At 47.7% G+C, this 23,350-nt stretch overlaps 1 protein-coding gene across 2 annotated transcripts; it reads right to left on the bottom strand.

Annotated features, from left to right (window-relative positions):
• Positions 1-5: 5 nt before the first annotated feature.
• Positions 6-16,645, bottom strand: cluap1 (clusterin associated protein 1). Of its 2 annotated transcripts, XM_078417953.1 has the most exons (13): positions 16,418-16,645; positions 14,601-14,712; positions 8,736-8,820; positions 8,361-8,540; positions 7,790-7,885; positions 6,902-6,985; positions 5,958-6,091; positions 4,630-4,771; positions 3,718-3,790; positions 2,152-2,262; positions 1,699-1,754; positions 1,345-1,398; positions 6-444 (listed from the first exon to the last, which is right to left on the bottom strand). In XM_078417953.1, the coding sequence occupies exons 1-13, from the start codon at positions 16,437-16,439 to the stop codon at positions 298-300; spliced, it is 1,296 nt and encodes a 431-aa protein (XP_078274079.1). In that variant the 5' UTR covers positions 16,440-16,645; the 3' UTR covers positions 6-297. The 2 variants fall into 2 exon arrangements, with proteins under 2 accessions (XP_078274079.1, XP_078274080.1); XM_078417954.1 differs by lacking the exon at positions 1,345-1,398 and having other exon boundaries at positions 16,418-16,643.
• Between the last annotated feature and the right edge of the window lie 6,705 nt (positions 16,646-23,350).

Below are 23,350 nucleotides of genomic sequence, written 5' to 3'. Positions count from 1 at the left end.
GTTTGAAATCTGTTTTAATTTATTGTAACTTTTGTAAAATTTTACAATTTGCACTGTGGATTTTAAAAGTAAACTCCAAAAACCTCATCAATGTAATCGAGATACAATTGATTATGTAACTAACATCACTACACTGGAATTGGATGTGCTGTCTGCTTTAGCAACAAATTGTACCCGTTCCAATTGATTGTTCACTGCACAATACACCGGAATAACAAGCTGGAGCAGGCCAACAAGTCCATCACCAGAGCCTTGCACTTTGACTTTGTTCTGCACCAGCTGCTGCTCTATATCCGACTAAAAGTCGTTGTCACTTTCATCGAGCAGCTCCTGCTTGTGTATTTGTGTGGAAGACTGATCTGGCTGGATGTCGATGCTTTCATCATCATCAACAATTTCATATTCTTCCTCCTCATCGTCATCCTCACTGTTCTCTGATTCGTCCTGCACAGGAAGGAAATCCATCAATGAATCAATAGCTGTCAATGATGCTTTTAATTAAAATATCTGCCTCACCAGCAGCTCCCTATCTGATTAGCAATGAATGCTGGCAGCAATGTTTCTGAAATAGATAAACTGATCTCAGTTACCTGAACACATGATTCCCTGCACTTCCATGTGCCTATCCAAATGCCTTTTAAATGCCACTATTGTACCTGACCCCCCCCCCCCCCCCCCCCCCCGGGACACTGCATTCAGGCCTCCACTGCTCTGTTTTTAAACAAGTTTCCTCCCTCTCACCTTAATGCCCTTTAGTGTTGGACATTTCCACCCTTGAAGAAATAGTCTTATGGTCTACCCTATCTATGCCTCTCATAAGGTAGACCTCCAATCTCTCCTCACTTTCCTTGCACTAAATTAGAGCCATGCAGCACAGAAATAACCCCTTTGGCCTAACCAAGGTACATCCTGCCAAGGTTTTTCATGGGTTGTGGGAGCAATGTGTAGGTGGTGAATGAGAAACACAACTGGGGACAAGAAGCTACAGATGCTGGAATCTTGAGAAAACAAAGTGCTGAAGGAACTGGTCAGGTTAGCCAGTATCTGTGGAGGGAAATGGAAAGACAATATTTTAGCTCGGAACTCTTTGGACTGATAATCAAGAAGGTCCTGACTCAAAATATTGTCTGTCCATCAGTCTGAAGAATCCTGACCTGCTGAGAAACAAGTGGTCATACAAGTACCACGGACGTGGATTTTGCCCCTGCTGGCTCTAATATCCAGCAGGGGCAGCAAACAGTAAAGATCAATGCACAAAAGGGACAATGGTTCACAAAGCATTGCACTAAATGCACATAGCTACACTACATTGAGTCACAGCAGCAGAGAGACGTCTGAACTGACCTTGCTGGGGTTCGTGTTCTCGGCCTCCTTTGACTGAGTAGACAGTGCTTGCAGCTTAATGGGAACAAGAATGTTTAGCAACAAAAAAGATTTAACTCAAACTCAGCCAAAAGCAGCAAGGCTGGACTGATTTTACTAATCAGTATGAACTGAGTTTGGAACACAACTGAACCAGGCACCAATGGTGAGCAGTTTGAGATGACTACAGAAAGGGAAGTAAGGGAAGGGCATTGTGGTGGGAAATGGGCTGAGGAAACCATGGTTCAGGATTGAAAGGACAGGAGCCCACTCTGGTGCAACAAAGGCTGCCACCTCTGAGCCGAGTGTAAGATGGGAAGTGGTTTGGTCTCTTACCTCATCCTCTGTGTCCCCTCCATGCATCGTCCCAACCACGCGACCACCAACTCTCCCTGTCAACAGTGGGCGATTGATTAAAGCTGGATGCCCAAACATAAAATAGCAGCCGACAAGCTACATACATGAGTTGCAGACTCAAAGCCCAAACTCAAACTGTGTCAGTAAAAGCAGAAACTGATGTAATATTACAGAAAAATGAAAAAGCAACAGCGAGATATATAATCAGCCCGTGTTGAGCACTGCTGAAATTAAGCTGACAAATTCACAAAGCAACAGTGAAGAATTCAACCATTAACTGCAGGAGATAAGTGCAGAGTTTTTGTATCCTGGCTATTCTCATTTACAGAATAGATCCATTGGTCATGCACCCCAATGCTGTCCCTTCTCAGTAACCTGCAATGGCCGACTGGAAGCCCCTCCACGTTAACCTCATCTCAGGCAGACCCGTACCGTGAATTGGCAGCTCCCTAGTGAGGCGTGGTTTCAGTGGGCGCCTGTCCTCCAAGTCACTGTCGGAGCCCTCGTCCTCCTGCATCTCCATCTCAGAATCATCTTCTTTGCCTGCGGGTTGGAGTGGTTGGTTGTAATTGTCACATTCACCGCTACAGTGCAAACCTTTTGTTTATGTGCTAGCCAATTAAATCACATCATACCATTTCATAAGTACAATCAAGCCACACTAGTACAACAGGTGGAGTAAATAGAAAAATATCAAAGTGCTGAATATAATGTTCCAGCGTTAGTTACAGAGAAAATGTCCAATTAATAAATCCCCACTGAGATGGTATCTTTAATGCAGTGAAACATTCCAAAATGCTCCAGTGGTGACAGACAAGAATTCCAGAAGTCACAGGCAGGTGGTCACAGGCATCACTATCAGTGCATATGAAATGGGGGAAGCAAAAGGCACAGAATTGCAGGAATTTAAATTTCTCAATTTTTCAAGGTTGGATATGTTATAAAAAGGACAGTCATTGGAATAAATTAGTTATCTTAAACTGACATGTTGTTTAACCACAAACCTAAGTAGGTCAGTTTGAACAAGGGTGATATGTGAACGGGAATAAGTCAAGGCAGGGGCTGCAAGGTTTTGGATAACCGCTGGTTTATCAGGGCTGATTGAGGGAGGCAGCTGGTCAAGGAGCAGATTCAAGAATTGAGAAAGGTGGGAATAGATTATCCTGGTAATGGCACCGATTGCTGGCCCTTGTTCAGCTTTCCAACAATCTGATTCGGTTTCAGACATGTCAGGACACAGGATGGAGTCGCAACATTCAACATTCAAGAGGTCGCAGAACAATTTCAGTGCCTTTTCACTTGTCCTAGGGAGTGACGTTTGGTTTGTCAGGCTGAATGAAAGGAAAGACACTGTGGTGAACCAAGAGTATGTTTACCAGAGTTAGTAGATGCAAGTCACCTTGGTGAGCTGACAGAGGGGAACCAAGATTCAAACATGGAGGTCTGGACAAGGTAGCCCTGGACTCAAGAGGTGACGACATAAGAAGGGTAGATGGGGGGAGACCGACTATGGGACACCGACAAAAGGTTCCAAGGGGAGGGAAGGCAGAGCCTGGAAGCTGCTTTTATAGTACAGGCTGGGTCTGGGGAACACCAGATGCTATGAATCACAATGTGATCTTCTGAATCCACTATCTGAGTCACCGTGTAGAACGACTGAGGAGGTTGTTTCCAGATAGATGACGACTGGCGCTCAATGCAACCAGGTATGGCTCTGTGGTGCCAACACCATGAGATACATTCGCCTGGTGCCTGGGGGCAAGAACACCCCACGGGCGGCATCTGTCTGGCTGACAAATGAAGCAGTAGCTCACCCACAGCTTGCGTTACTGGAGCATCTTCACAAGGTCAGGCTACCCCATAACATTCCACAGCCAGGGCAGAGTTGCTGTGTGACCACAGATACTTGGGCCAGACTGATCAGTGAGTTGCCCACCTGCCTGCATTGTGGATTATACAACAATCTATGAACAACAGAAAAGCAGCTTCTCTCTTTACCAGAGCTTTTCATCAGCCGCTTCTCCTCCTCCTTCAGTTTATTCTGCATCAGCCGCAATGTGTTTTCAGTTTCCTGAGGATCAGACGGATGTCAGGTTAAAGTAGTATAAGAAAATAACTGCAGATGCTGGTACAAATCGATTTATTCACAAAATGCTGGAGTAACTCAGCAGGTCAGGCAGCATCTCGGGAGAGAAGGAATGGGTGACGTTTCGGACCCGAAACGTCACCCATTCCTTCTCTCCCGAGATGCTGCCTGACCTGCTGAGTTACTCCAGCATTTTGTGAATAAATCCAGGTTAAAGTAGCATGAGAACGAGGCACGGCTGAAACATTTTGCAAACGAGTTCTGTATTACACTGCCGAATATTAACCACAGGTACAAGAGGCAGCTCAATGGTCAGTGACAGGCGGAGCGGAAAACTGGCGAGGCTGGTATCCCCCGCCCTGCTGAACTTTCCTTCAGCTCGTGATCTCAGATGGAACGGGACAGGGCTTAACCCTTTGTGGGTAAAATAATCGCAGGGTTTACAGCAGCCTGGCTCTTGCATCCATGTTCCTAGTTCTAGGTTGTTTATTGTCACATGTACCAAGGTACAGTGGAAGCTTTGTTCTGCATGCAATCCAAACAGATCAGATATACCATTCATAAACACAATCAAGTCAAACTGAAGTACAGTAGGTAGAGCAAAGGGGAAAATATAGAGTGCAGAATATAGTTTTTTGCATTGTAGCGCATCAGTTTCAGAGACAAAGTCCAATGTCTGCCATGGGGTAGAGGTGAATGGGACAGTACCTTAGCTTATGGAAGGACCATTTTGAACCCTGATGCGAGGTGGTAAGAGGCTGCTCCTGTAATGATGTGTGTGTTTTCTGTAACTTCTGCTGGACGGGAGTAAGGCCAACACCTACCTCAAACCTCTCCTGCTCCATCCTGTGCAGGTCCTCGAGCTGCTGCTCCAGGTAGCACAGGTTCCGGAACTTTTCCACATAGTTCTCGTACTGTTTCTGTAGCTCCTCCTCGATCTTCTCATACTCGTCCATGAAAGCCGGCCTGAGCGACAACAGAGTGCGTCCTGTTCAAATGTAGACACCAGCCGCCTCCAACCACCCCACTCCCCTTCGCTAACTGGCAGTCTCAGCTTTCCCACCTCACCTGGTTGATGAGAGATAAGGCGGGTAGGGTTGGGACAAAGGATGCCAGCTAGAAGTTGCTGCAATCATCCCTGGTGTACAAAAGGACATGGGATAACACTTAAGGGGGGGGGGGGGGGGGGCAGAAGGAGGTAACGAGATATCCTTAGCAGATAAGACAATGGAGAATCATAAAATATTGTGGAAGTATATTAAGGGATTAAGGTTAGCTGGGTTGAAAGTGGGTTCCTGTAATTGAATGAGCAGGGCTTTGAGAGATGGAAGTCAAGCAAGCAAATGGGATTAGTATAGACAAGCATGATGGTCAGCATAAACATGGTGGGCCGAATCTGTACATCATACTGTACAACTCTATGATGCTTTACAGATCCATTTTTATTACATTTTACCAGTTTGGACTTGCCCAGTGAATGCCAGAAAACGGTCAACATGAACAATTTTGTCAGGTGAAGCAAAGATTTATGGTCATTGGGGATCTGAACAGTAACGTTCTATGCAAACAAAGCCCGTTTAATTCATTCTTAAACCAACCATAATAACTCCCAGAGATTTCAAATTATTGAATCAGAATATTTATGACTGAAATCTCAGCCTGTGTGATTCCTGTAGTAACTTGCACACAGTGGAATTTAAGGGGTGATTTACCAACACCGGAGTGGTCAGTGAAAACCTGGACATCACATTGAAAGTGTACATTAGGGACCATTAAAATTGAACAAATTACGTCTAATCCAAATGTCCCAATCTACTGAGTAACAGCAGCTGGAATGGCTGAGTGGGCTGGTTTTGGGGCAAATAAATTATCTATGATTTCAGTTTGCGTCTCCCACAGCTCAGTTAGCCGCCCACCCTCCCTCCCACCCTCCCCTTGCTGGGCTCTCTTTGGTCCCCGACAGGCTGAAAAGCTCTCAGCTGAGCTTTGAAGTGATGCAGGGACTCTCTCACCCTCTGCTGTCCAGGGCCTGATTCATGCAGCTGCCGCACAGACCACGCTCCTGCCTGCCATTCCCGTCACAAGCTGCTCACGAGCACAGGGGCAGCGTGGCAATAGTGCAACAGCTGCACAGGCTGGGTTGCCAGCTGACCTGACACTCTGCAGGGTCTGCAGCCGCTTCTTGCTGCGCTCCAGCTCCAGCTTCTTCTTCTCAATCTTGGCCTCCAGGTTGGCTTCATCAGAAGCCACGTTGTTCAACATGTCCTTGGTCTTCTGCACTTGCTCCTGAAACACAAACAGCAACACCACACTGTGCCTCTCTCCTTCTCCACCCAGTGTACCCATGCTTTACATGATTGTATCTATGGATGGTATATCAGACTTGACTGGATAGCATGCAAAACAAAGCTTCTCACTGCACCCTGGTACACGTGACAACAATAAACCTAAACCTAATTTGGTTGTGAGGTGGGGCAGGAAGCAGGGGGACAAGGCATTGCCCCAAGCACTGCTTGCTGACTCAGCCCCTCCCAGACAGAGTATGTCTCTCATGAACAGTGAGCTACCCCCAGGTTAGGAGCGGCAAACACAGAGAGAACAGAATAAATGCTGACACGAGCTCCGGCCCACCTGGGCTCTGCCCAGATACTCAACATGCCTGGACTCCGGACACGAGGAAAAACAAAGAGTAAATGAAATGCAAGTTAACTCTCTGCTGCCCCTGCTCAACGGTCATTCCTTCTCCTCACTCCCATCCGGCAGAAGGTACAGTAGCTTGATAGCACGCACCACCGGACTCGGGAACAGCATCTTCTCCTCTGTTATCAGGTTTCTGAACGGTCCTTCCATAAGCTAGGGTACTGTCTGATTCACCTCTATCCCATTGTGGACATTGGACTTTGTCTCTGTTACTAAGGTGCTACAATACTACAACACTGTGCATTCTATATCTTCCCCTTTGCCCTATCTATTGTACTTGAGTTAGCCAATTGTTTTTATGTACAGTATAGCTGATCAGTTTGGAGAGCTTGCAAAACATACGGTACACGTAACAATAATAAAGCTGAACCTATGTGAAGAGATGTGGGTACTCACTAGAACCTCCTTAATTCCTGCTCTGAGTGCCTTCTCAGTCTCATTGATCTCCAAGGGCCGTGCAATTGCTGCTGTTCTCATCTCCTGTAAAACAGGGAATGTGACGTGTCAGAGACGATAGAGACAAACGCTGGAAGAACTCGGCAGCATCTGTGGAAGGAGAAACGTCGCCAACTGCTGGCAGGCGTAGTCCTGTGCGAAAGTCACACAAATTTAACCCGTCCAGCAAGCAGTTACAACTGGCCATTACTGCAAGTGGATTGTAGTTTAGAAATAGGGACGTCTAGTTGCAGTTGTACAGGGTGTGGGTGAGGCCTCATCTGCAGAACTGTAGAGTTTCAGTCCACGTATTTAGTGACAGGCGATCCCAAGGTTGCCGGCAGTCCAGGAGAGATTCGCTGGGCTAAAGGCTGGGATGAAGGTTTGCCTGTTACAAGCAGCTAAAGAATCCGGCTTTGCATTTGTTGAAGCTTTGAAGAATGAGGGATGATATTCTACGCACAAGACCCTGAAGGGGTGTGACAGATGTTGAGAAGTTTAGTGGGAGTCTTGAAGGGACCATAGTTACAAGGGGCTGGTCAGATCAAACGGATATGGAAAATTCTTCTCACGTAAGGTGGTGAATCTTCCAAGTCTTCCAATCCAGCCTACACTTTGTTGAATCTCCTCTGCACTCTCTCCAATGCAATTATCTCCTTACCAATCGCATCGCTTGACACCCACAGGATTAAATTCCATTTACCAACCTTCTGCCCAATTTGCCATCTCATCCACATCCTGTTGTAGCCTTAGACAACCTTCCACATCCCCACCAATTCATTGTCATTTGCAAATCGTGCAACATCTCTGTGTATTTAGTTAATAGATAATTAGGTTCTGAAAACTCACCCTTAGATCCACTTCCTTTCCCAGTAAATCAAACACGGTTGCTCCTTTGGAGGTTATCTCCGAGGCTAGTTGTCTTGCAGTTTTCAGATCTGAAATCTGTGACCAGTAAGAAAATAGTAATGCTGCAACTCAGCGTTTGTGAAACGTTATTAAAGTGAAAGCACAGTGACAAAATCAGTAGGGAAATCGCTCATCTGGGGTGCTGGGAACACAGACACATTTTACAGAATCCTCCAGGTTTGCCCCAGACTGAGATTAAAACCTCACATCTACATGGCCAAGGGAGTGGGCAACCAAAAGGTTACTGTGTAGTAAAGTCAATGTATTAAATAAACCTAAAGTTTAAACACAGCGCAAGATCGGAAAGTTGACAAACTGAGAAGACGGCTGAAAGCACCAAACACCAGTGGCTGTAGACTGCTCTTTCCATGAAAACCTCTTGCACAGTGCACTTCAGATGCTTCTCTTATTTACCATCAGTCATTAAACAATAGCCACTCCCGCGCTGTTAGCCACAATGAACGAGTGCCTCCTACACCACTGCCACGTGGAGTCATTCCCCACAGCTCACCTTTGACCCCAAGTCAAACTTGAACTTGGAACCCTCTTCCTCGACATCATCATTTCTGTCCATTCGCTTTGTCTTCATGGCGTTGTACAGGACAGTGGTGACTTTCAACAGCTCCTTCACTGCATACCCATCGGCTTGGTACAGCTTCTTGGTGTTGAGTTTAATGTGAGCTTTGGTAGCCTGCAATGCAATAAAGCAAATACCATCACAAACCGTCTCCTCCTTACCCAGCAACTCTGCTGCCCTGCTTGCCGCACACCCAGGCCTGGGTTTGATGCCGGGGTGTGATGCCAGGGTTTGAGCAGACTCAATTGGCCAAATGGCCTAATTCTTCCCCTGTGACTTACGTCTGATCTCCTGTGTCTCGATGCTTACCATGAACTGAGCAACAGCTTTGGTGAAGAACACCCGGTCCTGCTCGGTGTCCACATCCGTGGGGATGTCTGTCTGAGGCTCGTACCTGGCAACAAAACCCAGGCATCATCAGTTACCACTCCATGCACATTACCTCCCTCACCTCTGGCTGCACCCAGCAGTAATCTCACTGGGAAGACCAGCAAATGCAGATGCTGCAGTCTGGAGCAAAACACAGTGCTGCAGGAAACCAGCAGGACAGGCAGACTTGTGGAGGGAACGGACAGGCGCCATTTCGGGTCGGGACCCTTCTTTAGACGAGCTCCTCCAGCTGCTCTTTCTTCTGTTGAAGGAGCTCAGTTTCACGATAAATCTCAAAAATTTAGGGCACTCAGAGAGAAATTTCCTTGCCAACCAGTTGTACACCCGAGGAATTTGTTTATCATTATTGTCGTGACGTGTATATACGATGAAAATTTTTATGTGCTATCCAGTCAAATCATACTGTACACGAGTACCAACAAAGCATACACAAGAACAACAAGTACACAAGATTCTAAGGGGAGTAAGAGGCAACCGTGGCTGACAAGGGAAGTTAGAGATGGAATAAAACTAAAAGAAAAGATGTATAAGATAGCAAAGAGTAGCAGGAAGCCAGAGGATTGGGAAACTTTCAAAGGATAAAAGAAGATAGCAAAAAGGGCAATATGGGCTGAAAAAATGAGGTACGAAGCGAAGCAGGCCAAGAATATAAAGGACAGAAATGGGTGAAATTATTATGGGTAACAAGGAAATGGCAGAAGAGTTCAACAGGTACTTCGGATCTGTCTTCACTAAGGAAGACACAAACAATCTCCCAGATGTACAAGTGGACAGAGTATCAAGGGAGACAGAGGAACTGAAAGAAATTTGCATTAGACGAGAAATAGTATTGGGTAGACTGATGGGACTGAAGGGGTGATAAATCCCCAGGCCCTGGTGGTCTGCATCCCAGGGTTCTCAAGGAGGTGGCTCAAGAAATCGTGGACGCATTGGTGATCATTTTCCAATGTTCAATAGATTCAGGATCAGTTCCTGTGATTGGAGGGTAGCTAATGTTATCCCACTTTTCAAGAAAGGAGCGAGAGGGACAACGGGGAATTATAGACCAGTTAGCCTGACATCGGTGGTGGGGAAGATGCTGGAGTCAATTATTAAAGAGGTAATAACGGCGCATTTGGATAGCGGTAAAAGGTTTGGTCCAAGACAGCATGGATTTATGAAGGGGAAATCCTGCATGACTAATCTTCTGGTTTGAGGATGTGACAAGTAAAATGGATGAAGGAGAGCCAGTGGATGTAGAGTATCTAGACTTTCAGAAAGCCTTTGATAAGGTACCACACGGGAGGCTGGTGAGCAAAATTAGAGCACATGGTATTGGGGGGTAGGGTATTAACATGGATAGAGAATTGGTTGGCAGACAGGAAGCAAAGAGTAGGAATAAACGGGTCCTTTTCAGAATGGCAGGCCGCAAGGCTCGGTGCTGGGGCCGCAACTATTTACAATATATATTAATGATTTGGATAATGGAATTAGAAGTAACACTAGCAAGTTTGCGGATGACACAAAGCTGGGTGGTAGTGTGAACTGCGAACAGGATGTTAGGAGGTTGCTGGGTGACTTGGACAGGTTGAGTGAGTGGGCAGATGCATGGCAGATGCACTATAATGTAGATAAATGTGAGGTTATCCACTTTGGCGGCAAAAATAAGGAGGCAGATTATTATCTCAATGGTGTCAGATTAGGTAAAGGGGAAGTGCAACGAGACCTTTGTGTCCTTATACACCAGTCACTGCAGGTAAGCGAGCAGGTACAGCAGGCAGTGAAGCTAATGGCATGTTGGCCTTCATAATGAGAGGACTTAAGTACAGGAGCTAAGAAGTCCTTCTGCAGTTGTATAGTCCTTGGTGAGACCACATCTGGAGTATTGTGTGCAGTTTTGGTCACTGAATTTGAGGAAGGACGTCCTTGCTATTGAGGCAGTGCAGCAAAGGTTCATGAGGTTATACCCTGGGATGGCGAAACTATCATATGAGGAAAGATTGGAAAGACTAAGCTTGTATTCACTGGAGTTTAGAAGGATGAGAGGGGATCTTATAGAGACATATAAAATCATAAAAGGACCAGACAAGCTATATGCAGGAAAAATGTTCCCAATGTTGGGGGAGTCCCGAACCAGGGGAGGCCATTTAAAACCGAGGGGAGAAGAAACGTTCTCACCCAAAGAGTTGTGAATTTGTGGAATTCTCTGCCACAGAAGGCAGTGGAGGCCAATTCACTTGGGACTACAACCTTGCTTATAGAAACATAGAAAATAGGTGCAGGAGTAGGCCATTCGGCCCTTCGAGCCTGCACCGCCATTCAATATGATCATGGCTGATCATCCAGCTCAGTAGCCTGTACCTGCCTTCTCTCCATACCCCCTGATCCTTTTAGCAAAAAGGGCCACATCTAACTCCCTCTTAAATATAGCCAATGAACTGGCCTCAACTACCTTCTGTGGCAGAGAATTCCACAGACTCACCACTCTCTGTGTGAAGAAATGTTTTCTCATCTCGGTCCTAAAAGACTTCCCCCTTATCCTTAAGCTGTGACCCCTGGATCTGGACTTCCCCAACATCGGGAACAATCTTCCCGCATCTAGCCTCTCCAACCCCTTAAGAATTTTATATGTTTCTATAAGATCCCCCCTCAGTCTTCTAAATTCCAGCGAGTACAAGCCCAGTCTATCCTCATATGTAATCCCGCCATCCCAGGGATCAATCTGGTGAACCTTCTCTGTACTCCCTCTTAAGGCAAGAACGTCTTTCCTCAGGTTAGGAGACCAAAACTGCACACAATACTCCAGGTGCGGTCTCACCAAGGCCCTGTACAACTGCAGCAGAACCTCCCTGCTCCTAAACTCAAATCCTCTTGCTATGAATGCCAACATACCATTCGCTTTCTTCACTGCCTGCTGCACCTGCATGCTTGCTTTCAATGACTGGTGCACCATGACACCCAGGTCACGTTGCATCTCCCCTTCTCCCAATCGGTCACCATTCAGGTAATACTCTGCTTTCCTGTTCCTGCCGCCAAAGTGGATAACCTCACATTTATCCACATTATATTGCATCTGCCATGCATTTGCCCACTCGCCTAATCTATCCAAGTCACTCTGCAGCCTCCTAGCATCCTCCTCGCAGCTAACACTGCCACCCAGCTTCGTGTCATCCGCAAACTTAGAGATGTTGCATTCAATTCCCTCGTCCAAATCATTAATATACACTGTAAATAACTGGGGTCCCAGCACTGAGCCTTGCGGTACCCCACTAGTCACTGCCTGCCATTCCGAAAAGGACCCGTTTATTCCTACTCTTTGCTTCCTGTCCGCCAAACAATTTTCTATCCACCTCAACACTGAACCCTCAATACCGTGTGCTTTAAGTTTGTACACCAATCTCCTATGTGGGACCTTGTCGAAGGCCTTCTGAAAGTCCAGATATAACACATCGACTGGTTCTCCCTTATCCACTCTACTAGTTACATCCTCGAAAAATTCTATAAGATTCGTCAGACATGATTTGCCTTTGGTAAATCCATGCTGACTTTGTCCGATGATTTCACCACTTTCCAAATGTGATGCTATCACATCTTTAATAACTGACTCTAGCATTTCCCCCACTACCGATGTTAGGCTAACTGGTCTATAATTCCCCGTTTTCTCTCTCCCTCCCTTTTTAAAAAGTGGGGTTACATTAGCTACCCTCCAGTCCTCAGGAACTACTCCAGAATCTAAAAAGTTTTGAAAAATTATCACTAATGCATCCACTATTTCTGAGGCTACTTCCTTAAGCACTCTGGGATGCAGCCTATCTGGCCCTGGGGATTTATCTGCCTTTAATCCCTTTAATTTACCTAACACCACTTCCCGACTAACCTGGATTTCCCTCAGTTCCTCCATCTCATTAGACCCCCGGTCCCCCGCTATTTCCGGCAGACGGTTTATGTCTTCCTTAGTGAAGACAGAACCAAAGTATTTGTTCAATTGGTCTGCCATCTCCTTGTTCCCTATGATCAATTCACCTGTTTCCGACTGCAAGGGACCTACATTTGCCTTAACTAATCTTTTTCTCTTGACATATCCATAAAAGCTTTTGCAGTCTGTTTTTATGTTCCTTGCCAGTCTTCCCTCATAATCTATTTTCCCTTTCCTAATTAAGCCCTTTGTCCTCCTCTGCTGGACTCTGAATTTCTCCCAGTCCTCTGGTATACTACTTTTTCTGGCTAATCTGTATGCTTCATCTTTTGTTTTAATACTATCCTTGATTTCCCTTGTTAGCCACGGATGCACTACCTTTCCTGGTTTGTTCTTTTGCCAAACTGGGATGAACACTTGTTGTAGTTCATCCATGCGACCTTTAAATGCCTTCCATTGCATGTCCACCGTCAACCCTTTCAGCATCAATCGCCAGTCTATCTTGGACAATTCACGCCTCATACCCTCAAAGTTACCTTTCTTTAAGTTCAGAACACTTGTTTCTGTATCGACTTTGTCACTCTCCATCCTAATGAAGAACTCTACCACATTATGATCACTCTTGCCCAAGGGGCCTCGCACAACAAGACTGCTAACTAACCCTTCCTCATTACTCAATACCCAGTCTAGAATGGCCTGTTCTCTCGTTGGTTCCTCGACATGTTGGTTTAGAAAACCATCTCTCAAACATTCCAAGAAATCCTCTTCCTCAGCACCCCTGCCAGTTTGGTTCACCCAGTCTATATGTAGATTGAAGTCACCCATTATAACTGCTGCACCTTTAGTGCATGCATTTCTAATTTCCTGCTTGATGCCATCCCCAACCTCCCTACTGCTGTTAGGTGGCCTGTACACAACTCCCACTAGCGTTTTCTGCCCCTTAGTGTTTCGTAGCTCTACCCATATCGATTCCACTTCCTTCAAGCTAATGTCCTTCCTTTCCATTGCTTTAATCTCCTCTCTAACCAGTAACGCTACCCCACCTCCTTTTCCTTTCTGTCTATCCCGCCTGAATATAGAATATCCCTGGATGTTGAGCTCCCAGCCTTGGTCACCCTGGAGCCATGTCTCCGTAATCCCAACTATATCATAATCATTAATAACTATCTCCACATTTAATTCATCCACCTTATCACGTATACTCCTTGCATTGAGACACAAAGCCTTCAGGCTTGTTTTTACAACTCTCTTACCCCTTATACGATTATGTTGAAAAGTGGCCCTTTTTGATTTTTGCCCTGGATTTGTCTGCCTGCCACTTTTACTTTTCACCTTGCTACCTGTTGCTTCTACCCTCATTTTACACCCCTCTGTCTCTCTGGTCCAGCTCCCATCCCTCTGCCACATTAGTTTAAATCCTCCCCGACAGCACTAGCAAACACTCCCCCTAGGACATTGGTTCCATTCCAGCTCAGGTGCAGACCGTCCTGTTTGTACTGGTCCCACCTCTCCCAGAACTGGTTCCAATGTCCTAAAAATTTGAATCCCTCCCCCTTGCACCATTTTTCAAGCCACGTATTCATCTGAATTGAGAGGATCGTTCAGTAGCCTGATAATAGCGGGGAAGAAGCCGTTTCTAAATCTGGCGTTTCTGTATCTTTCGCCCAACGGGAGAGGGGAGGTGGACGAATGACTTTGATGACGTTGGTGGTGTGAATGGTCCTTGATAATGTTGGCTGAGTGAAGTGCAGATGGAGTCGATGGTTGGGAGGCTGGTCTGTGCGATGGATTGGGCACAGTGCTAGATCTTGGAAACTGCAAGGCCTACAACTTTATGTAAGTCAACCTAACTGTGATTTATAACTTGATACATCTGTTAGGTCACAGACCTTTTCACAAGCCAAATGAGAATTTCAGCAACCAGAGGAAAGTTTGGAGTGCGGAAGTTTTCCATGGAGATGAGACGAGGATATCCCAGAGCCCTCATCATTTCGGTAAAGTCTGCAGGGAACAAATGATAGCAGAAAATCAGTATTAATGCAACAGACAAGGTCAATGGCCAGCCTGGGTCCCGGACTGCAGAGTGCAGTCAGCCCCGAGGCAGATGTCACCAATACCCCGACTCCCCTGGCAGAACTAGTTCTTAACTCAAACACAAACTTCACACTGCCTCCACAAGGCCACCAGCATAATCAAGCACCAGCCTCACCCTGGACACTCCCTATTCTCCTCTCCCCATCGGGCAAGAGGTACAGAAGTGCAAAGACGCATACCTCTAGATTCAGGGACAGTTTCTTCCCAATTGTTATCAGGCAACTGAACTGTCCTCTCACCAGCTAGAGAAAAGTCCTGACCTCCCATCTACCTCATTGGAGACCCTCGGACCATCTTTAATCAAACCTTACCTTGCACTAAATGTTATTCCCTTTTTTCCTGTGTTTGTACGCTGCAGACGGCTATGATTGTAATCATGTATAGTCGTTTTGCTGACTGATTAACATGCAACAAAGAGCTTTTCACTATGGTACACGTGACCATAAACTAAATTAGACATGTCAGGTAGGTGGAATGAGCTGCCAGTTGGGTAGGTGAGGCAGGTATAATCTAGACCCACCTGCCTACGTTTGGCCCATATTCCTCTAAACCATTCCTATCCATGTACCTGTCCAAATGTCAGTTAAATGTTCTTATAGTTCCTGCATCAACTACCTCCTCTGGCACGTACAAATACTGGCGTTAACCCATCGACCGGGTGAGCTGTGCAACTGACCGTCAGCCTAGGGAAAGAGTACTCTTTTTCATTATATATTATCCATATATATTAGCCCAGCTGTTGGCGGTTGTGCAGCTGAAAACAAAAGTGCATTGTTTCCAGGCCTGGTGCATCGTCCCGTTGTCCGAACGGTGCTGGCTCGAAGGGCTGAATGGCCTACCCCTGCACCTATTGTCTAATGACTTGAGTTCCTCCAGCACTCAAGATTTTGCTGAAGATTCCAGCATCTGCACAAACAGATTGCAGCAGAGTGTGAACAGGCAACGTGGAAGATGACGTTTAATGTGGAGAAGTGGGAGATGATGTACCGGTTATTGTTTCTTAAAGGTAATAAAGGAGCTGAGGGATCTGGGGTCACATGCACCAATCATTGCAAAAGGAAGAGCACTTTGAGAAATGATAGCATTTATAAGGACATCTCATTCTCCTACCAATCTATCACTATCCTCGTCACATACACAATTGTGGATATCACAGAGGGACAAGAAAAAGGGAACATACTAAGTCCTTTTAAAACATGTTCATTTCTACTCTCTTCACAATAGGGAGGAGGCAGGGGCTTTTAGATTGGGCCAGGAAAAGATTTGCCCGTTCCGTATCTCCCTCCCCACTACTCAAGAAGCCTCGCATAATCCACGGGAACCGGCAGCAGAGATGCCGAGCCCCGCAGCCGACTGCGTACAAAAACAGGCCTCTGCCGGGACAGAGCAGACCCGCGCTCCCGGCCGCCGCCGCCCCTTGCCCAGCACCGGGAGCGGCAGAGTCCAAGCGTCACCCGGGTGAGGTTCCCCGTCCGAGCCCGCGGTGTCCGAGCCCGCGGTGTCCGAGCCCGCGGTGTCCGAGCCCGCGGTGTCCGAGCCCGCGGTGTCCGAGCCCGCGGTGTCCGAGCGGCGGCTCATTCCCCACAGCCTCTCCCCGAGCCCAGGCTCTTACTCCTCAGGTCTCTGAAGGACATGGCGCCGGTGACCGGGGTCCGCCAAGGCCGTAGTCCCGCGCGGTGTTCCCCTCGCTCTAAGAGAACCGCAGGCTGCTGCTGCGCCCTCGACCCTTAGGCCCGGTTTCCATGGAGACCGGTAGGCAGCTTCCTTCGCGGGGCACTGTGGGCGAGCGGCAGCTCTCATGAATGAACCGATGACGCCTCGATGGTTCAGTGACGTCCAGCCTCACGGGCCGCGGCGACGTCATACAATGTAACTGGGCAGTCACGTGTGCGACACAATGACGTCGTGTTGCACGATGCGATGACGTGACACATGGAGCGCGCTGTGATTGGAGTGCACATGGTGATGCATTGTGACGTCATGCACAGGTGCCGGTGACGTCAGGCTCCAGCTCTGTTGACCTCATGGATGCTCTCCTGGCTGACGTCCTCGTTGTCCTCCTTGCCCCACCGTCCAGCTAACTGCAGCTCGCCCATGGACCTCTTTCTCAAAGAACTGTTGGGCATAAGCGAGAAGGCTAAGCCTCGATACTGCCTGGCCTTCCCTCTCCACTGCCTCTGCTTCGCTGACGAGGAGGAGGCCCATGCCTGGCTCTACTTCATCGGCTTCCTGGCTGTGCTGCCCCTGGCCTTATGGCTACATCTGCTGCTGCGGAGACTGAATGGAGGGAAGGTATGGCAGGCAATGCCCTGCACCCATCTCACTGTGACCCCTCACCAAAATGGCAGCATGTGCTCCCACATTCCTCCCATGTCGTCTTTTCCCCATCCCTTCCCCCTCTCATTACAACTGCTGCGTGTCCTCCCACATCCCTCTCATGTCATCCCACATTTCTACCCCCATCCACCTCCCCACAATGGCAGCATGTCTTCCCACATTCTTTCCCCATCTCCCATCACCACAACCACAGCATGTCCTCCCAACTCTTCAGTCCCACATCCCTTCCCCCATCCTCACTCACCACAAAGGCAGCGTATCCTCCTAACTATGCTGTCTCACATCCCTGTGTCCCCCAAACAAGTTCAGGTACCACAAGTCTCCCAGCAGGGTGGGTTCTCACCACTGGCCACGCTGCTTGGACCTCCAGCAATGAGCTTTCAAATCATGAGGCACGTGTGAATCATGCACTCCAGGCCTGTAGGCAATGAGAGGCACCTGGAGGTCAAAACTGAAGAAACGATTTTGTGGATGAAAATCCCTCACATTTCCCTCTGGTGACATTGATCAAAAATTAATTGATCATTTGCTGGTTTTTGTGTTTAATCACTACTGTGTTGGGCCACATAACAATAATTGCATGTTTGTTGATATCTGAAGCTGTCTGGAGTTCGCTGATGATGTAAAACATGATTCTAAACATTTTTTTCTTAAAAATCTCCCTCTGTTTTTCAGTTGAAAGCAAAAACCTCAAAGAGCTGTGAGTCGCCGGCAGGGACTCCAGTTGTCAGGTCCGAGAGCCCCGGAGTTCTGCAGACCCTACACGTACTGACAGGAATACTGGAGCAGAGGAGGGATCTGGAGACTAAACTTAAAACCTTGCAGAAACTGAACAACTCTACGTATGAAGGAGTGGGCCACAGGCTAGGGCAGTAGGACACAGGCATCACTTCCCAGTGAATGGTGCACCAACGTTTGGACTCGAAACGGATTACGTTAATGTCACAGAGATTTATAACTGAGAGATCTTATTACATTCTCACCGCCCATATCCCCACCCAACAGCCCCGTGTTATGGTTGTTACACATCGCTCAGATGACCTATGCAAGAATACTCCTTAGTGTCTCTTCGTTCAGTCATGTGTGTGATTGTATTTTCATTATTTTCACTATCGCCTCTGGTATGTGGTATTTTTAATTTCCCTGCCCATTCCCTGCCTGTGCTCCACACCGGGCCTGCCCATCTCCGCTCCACAAGATTGGCATCTCTCAGGGAGATGGTTGTTAGATCTTCCAAAGTACAAGCTCAGTGATGACGACCTCCAGACTCTGGGGGAGATGCTGTGGGCAGGGATATGGCCAAGACTCACCCACCTGTCCAGAGGATGCTTTATACATGGTAAACATATTCAGCAACCCAGCTTCTGCGGTCCTGGCGCATGGTGTGGAGGCCAGGTCATCGAGGCAGGTGAACATCCACCCACTGACCACAAGTCCATCTCTCTGATTGAACGCCACCAGCAATGCCAGAGGGAGCAGAGAGAGAGAGTCAGCACTCCGCTGCATCCATGGGCAGGACCCAGTCTCCAATCTGAGGACTGGCCAGGAAATGTTCGTGATAGAGAATGGGTTGCTTCCAAAGAAGGCTTATTTATTCAGCAGTAAATATTCGAACAGCTGTTGGGACTTGTATTTTATTTTAGAAATGTGCTTTCCCTGCACTAGATGTTGTTTGGGAGTAGGACTGTTATATATTTACTTGAGATAGACAGATTGTACATGCATAGTGCACATTCTCTATGTGACTGCATGAGTTTCCTTCGGGTGCTCCGGTTTTCTCCCATAGACGTGCAGGCTTGTAGGTTAATTAGCCTCTGTAAAAATTGCTCCTAGTGTGCAGGGAGTGGATAAGAAAGTGGGATAACATAGAACTAGTGTGAACGGGTGATTGATGGGCGCCTTGGATTCAAAAGGCCTGTTTCCATGGAATATTTTTCAATTTTTCAATTCAATTAACATGGGCAGCCAATTTGTATTCAGCAAACTCCTATAGGCAGTCAAGGGGGTATTGTTCCAATGGCCTGGCCTGGTGCTGCTGAGGATAAGGATTGTTGAGGGCACAGGGTTAATTCCCAGCTCATCTTCCAACAAATGGCCAAAGAACATTCACCTTTGTCCAGGGCTTTGACAAGGATTTATAGAATCATAGAAAATAGAATCATAGGAATAGGTGCAAGAGTAAGCCATTTGGCCCTTCGAGTCAGCACCGCCATTCAATATGATCATGGCTGATCATCCGAAATCATTACCCCGTTCTGGCTTTTTCCCCATATCCCTTGATTCCGTTAGCCCTAAGAGCTAAATCTAACTCTCTCTTGAAAACATCCAGTGAATTGGCCTCCACTGCCTTCTGTGGCTGAGAATTCCACAGATTCACAACTCTCTGGGTGAAGAAGTTTTCCCTCATCTCAGTCCTAAATGGTCTACCCCTTATTCTTATTCCGTTTACCACCACTCCCTCTGTACAGTTTTAGCCTTCGGCCCAGACTTGTCCTGACCAGCTGAAGTGTCACAGCCCTGGGCCTAGTCCCAGTGATGATGAAGGAACAGCAGTTTACATCCAGGTCAGGATGGGGTGTGGTTCAGGGTGTCTCCACAGATGGAGGTATTCACACACCGTCTGCCCTTGTCCTTCCTTTCGGTTTATTGTTGTCACGTGTACTGAGCTACAGTGAAAAACTTAGCTTTGCATGCCAGCTAAACAGATCAGATAATACTGTACATTAATACAATCAAGTCAATCGCAAGCACATTAGGTTGAGCAAAGGGGAACATACAGAGTGCAGAAGTTAGTTTTCAGCATTGTTGCGCTTCAGTTCCATGGACAAAGTTCAATGTCCACAATGGGGTAGAGGTAAATCGGATGGTACCCTAGCTTATGGAAGGACTATTCAGAAGCCTGATAACAGAGGGGAAGATGCTGTTCCTGAATCTGGTGGTGCACACTTTCAAGATTCTGCCGGACGGGGGCAAGGAGAAAAAGGAATGACCGGGGTGGGAGAAGTCTTTGATTATTCTGACTGCTTTTCCGAGGGAGCTTGAAGAGGATGGAGTTAATGGTGGGAAGTCTGGTCTGTGTGGTGGGAAAGGTTTGGGAAGTGATCAGATTTGCTCAGGAGTGTAACTACAGTTCATTTTGCTGATGGCAGCCACTGGGCAGGTGATGGAGGGAGTGCAGTTGCAGTTGATCGATGGGATGCAGATCAAGTGGACTGCTTTGTCATAGACAATGCCAAGCTTGGAGTTGTTGGGACTACACTCATCCTTGCAAGGCACAGGTCTGGCTTGTGTCTGGGAGATGGCAGCCGAACCTTGGGATGTCAGGAGGTTAGTTACCTGTTCATGGACACATAGCCTCTGACCTGCTCTCGAGCTGCAACTTGTGCAGGTCCACATGACATTCTGGCCAAGAGTGCATACAACGTTGGTAGTGTAAGAAAATAACTGCAGATGCTGGTACAAATCGAAGGTTTTTATTCACAAAATACTGGAGTAACTCAGCAGGTCAGGCAGCATCTCAGGAGAGAGGGAATGGGTGACATTTCAGGTCGAGACCCTTCAGACTGATGTCAGGGGGGCGGGACAAAGGATATAGGTGGAGATAGGAAGATAGAGGGAGAACTGGGAAGGGGAGGGGAAGAGAGGGACAGAGGAACTATCTAAAGTTGGAGAAGTCAATGTTCATACCGCTGGGCTGCAAGCTGCCCAAGCGAAATATGAGGTACTGTTCCTCCAATTTCTGGTGGGCCTCACTATGGCACTGGAGGAGGCCCATGACAGAAAGGTCAGACTGGGAGTGGGAGGGGGAGTTGAAGTGCTCAGCCACCGAGAGATCAGGTTGGTTAAGGCGGACTGAGCGAAGGTGTTGAGCGAAACGATCGCCGAGCCTGCGTTTGGTTTCACCGATGTACAGAAGTTGACATCTAGAGTAGCGGATACAATAGATGAGGTTGGAGGAGGTGCAGGTGAACCTCTGCCTCACCTGGAAAGACTGTTTGGGTCCTTGGATGGAGTTGAGGGGGGAGGTAAAGGGACAGGTGTTGCATCTCCTGCAGTTGCAAGGGAAAGTGCCCGGGGATGGGGTGGTTTGGGTAGGAAGGGACGAGTGGATCAGGGAGTTACGGAGGGAACGGTCTCTGCGGAATGCAGAAAGGGGAGGGGATGGGAAGATGTGGCCAGTAGTGGGGTCCCGTTGTAGGTGACGGAAATGTTGGATGATGATTAGTTGGATACGCTGGCTGATAAGGTGGAAGGTGAGGACGAGGGGGATTCTGTCCTTGTTACGAATGGGGAGAGGGGGAGCAAGAGCGGAGCTGCGGGATGTAGAAGAGGCCCTAGAGAGAGCCTCATCTATAATGGAAGAGGGGAAGCCCCGTTTCCTGAAGAATGAGGACATCTCTGATGCCCTAGTGTAAAACACCTCATCCCGGGCGCAGATGCGGCGTAGACGGAGGAATTGGGGGTAGGGGATAGACTTTTTGCGGGAGACAGGGTGGGAAGAAGTGTAGTCCAAATAGCTGTGCGAGTCAGTGGGTTTATAGTAGATGTCAGTCACTAGTCTGTCTCCTGTGATGGAGATGGTGAGGTCCAGAAATGGTAGAGAGATGTCGGAGATAGTCCAAGTATATTTAAGAGCAGGATGGAAATTGGTAGTGAAGTGTATGAAGTCAGACTTGGGGATGGTAATACCATTGAATGATGAGGGTCAGACTCTCTTGTTCGAGATAGTTGTTGTGTGACACCTTTGTGGGAGGTACATGAACAGGATAGGTTTAGATGGATAGGGGGCAAACACAGGCAGGCGGGACACGTAGATGGGGCATCTTGGTCAGCATGGGCAAGTTGGGCTGAAGGGCGTTTATCCACTCTGTGTGTCTAAGACTGTAAAGTTACCTGCCTCCTGTCCTGAGTATCTGTTTTTATTCAACCTATTATCTTTCCTGCTCCACCATCCTAAGTCCATCTTCTCTCAGGGTTCCTCCTCTGTGTCACATCCCACGGAACTGTGAGATATTGAGTTTAGTTTAGAGATACAGCTTGGAAACTGGCCCTTCGGCCCAGTGAGCCCGTGCCGACCAACGATCACCTGTACATTAGTTCTATCCTATACATTAGTTCTATCCTACACACAAAGGGGCTCAATTTGCCAGAAACCAATTAACCCACAAACCTGCATGTCTTTGGGATGTGGGAGGAAACTGGCGCACCTGGAGAAAACCCATGCAGTTACTGGGAGAACGTACCAAATCCGTACAGACAGCACTTGTAGTCCAGGATCAGACCCGGGTCTTTGGCACTGTGAGGCCAAAGATGGTTAGGGAAGTCTTTGTATTGGTCTGGGCAGTTGCAGTAATACACTGCTGTCATTGAGCAACGCAGCACAGAAACAGGCCCATCGGCCCATCGTGCCACTTCTGGAGCATTGCGGGCTGTTCTGGTCACCCCGTTACAGGAAGGGTGTGGAGGCTTCGGAGAGGGTGCTGAGAGGGTTAATCGGAATGCTGCCTGATTTAGAGAGTTTCAGCTACAGGGAGAGAGAGGTTAGACAGACTTGGATTGTTTTCTCTGGAACACTGGAGATTGCGGGGAGACCTGACCGAAGTATATAAAATTATGAGAGGCATAGATAGGATAGACAGAACGTTCTTCCCCAGGGTGGAAATGTCAAAAGCTAGAGGGCATATCTTTAAGGTGAGAGGGGTAAAGTTTAAAGGAGATATGCGGGGCAATTGTTTTTCTCACAGAGGGCGGTGGTGGAGGCAGATGAGACTGGTGTTTGAGAGGCTTTTAGATATACGAGGGATGGAGGGACATGGATCAGGTGCAGGCTGAGTAGATCAGTTTATCTTGACATCATGTTCGCCACAGACATTGCGGCCCGTAGGATCTGTTCCTGTGTTGTTCTGTTCTATGTTAACACGCAAGGTCACAATCCAGACTTCCCTCGTTCTCCACCACCAGTTCCATTTACCCTCCGGGACCTGGTCGCTGGGATTCGGCTGGCGCTGACCGTGAGCCGGACAGAGGTGCTGTGTGGCTCCGGCCGGGGCTGGGTCTCCCGGGTGAGGAGCGAGGTGAGAGGCGGGCGGCACTGAATGAGGTACAAGGTTAGAGTTGTGCAGCATCGAAACAGGCCGTTCGGCCCACCGCAGCCATGCTGACCTTCACACTTGTGCAAGTTAAATGAGACTTGTCATTGCCTTGCCCT

The sequence above is a fragment of the Rhinoraja longicauda genome, chromosome 21 (assembly GCF_053455715.1).
Source record: "Rhinoraja longicauda isolate Sanriku21f chromosome 21, sRhiLon1.1, whole genome shotgun sequence".
NCBI classification, from domain to species: Eukaryota; Metazoa; Chordata; class Chondrichthyes; order Rajiformes; family Arhynchobatidae; genus Rhinoraja; species Rhinoraja longicauda.
The sequence above is the reverse complement of the archived record's forward strand: the minus strand, read 5'-3'. Positions and strand labels throughout refer to the sequence as shown.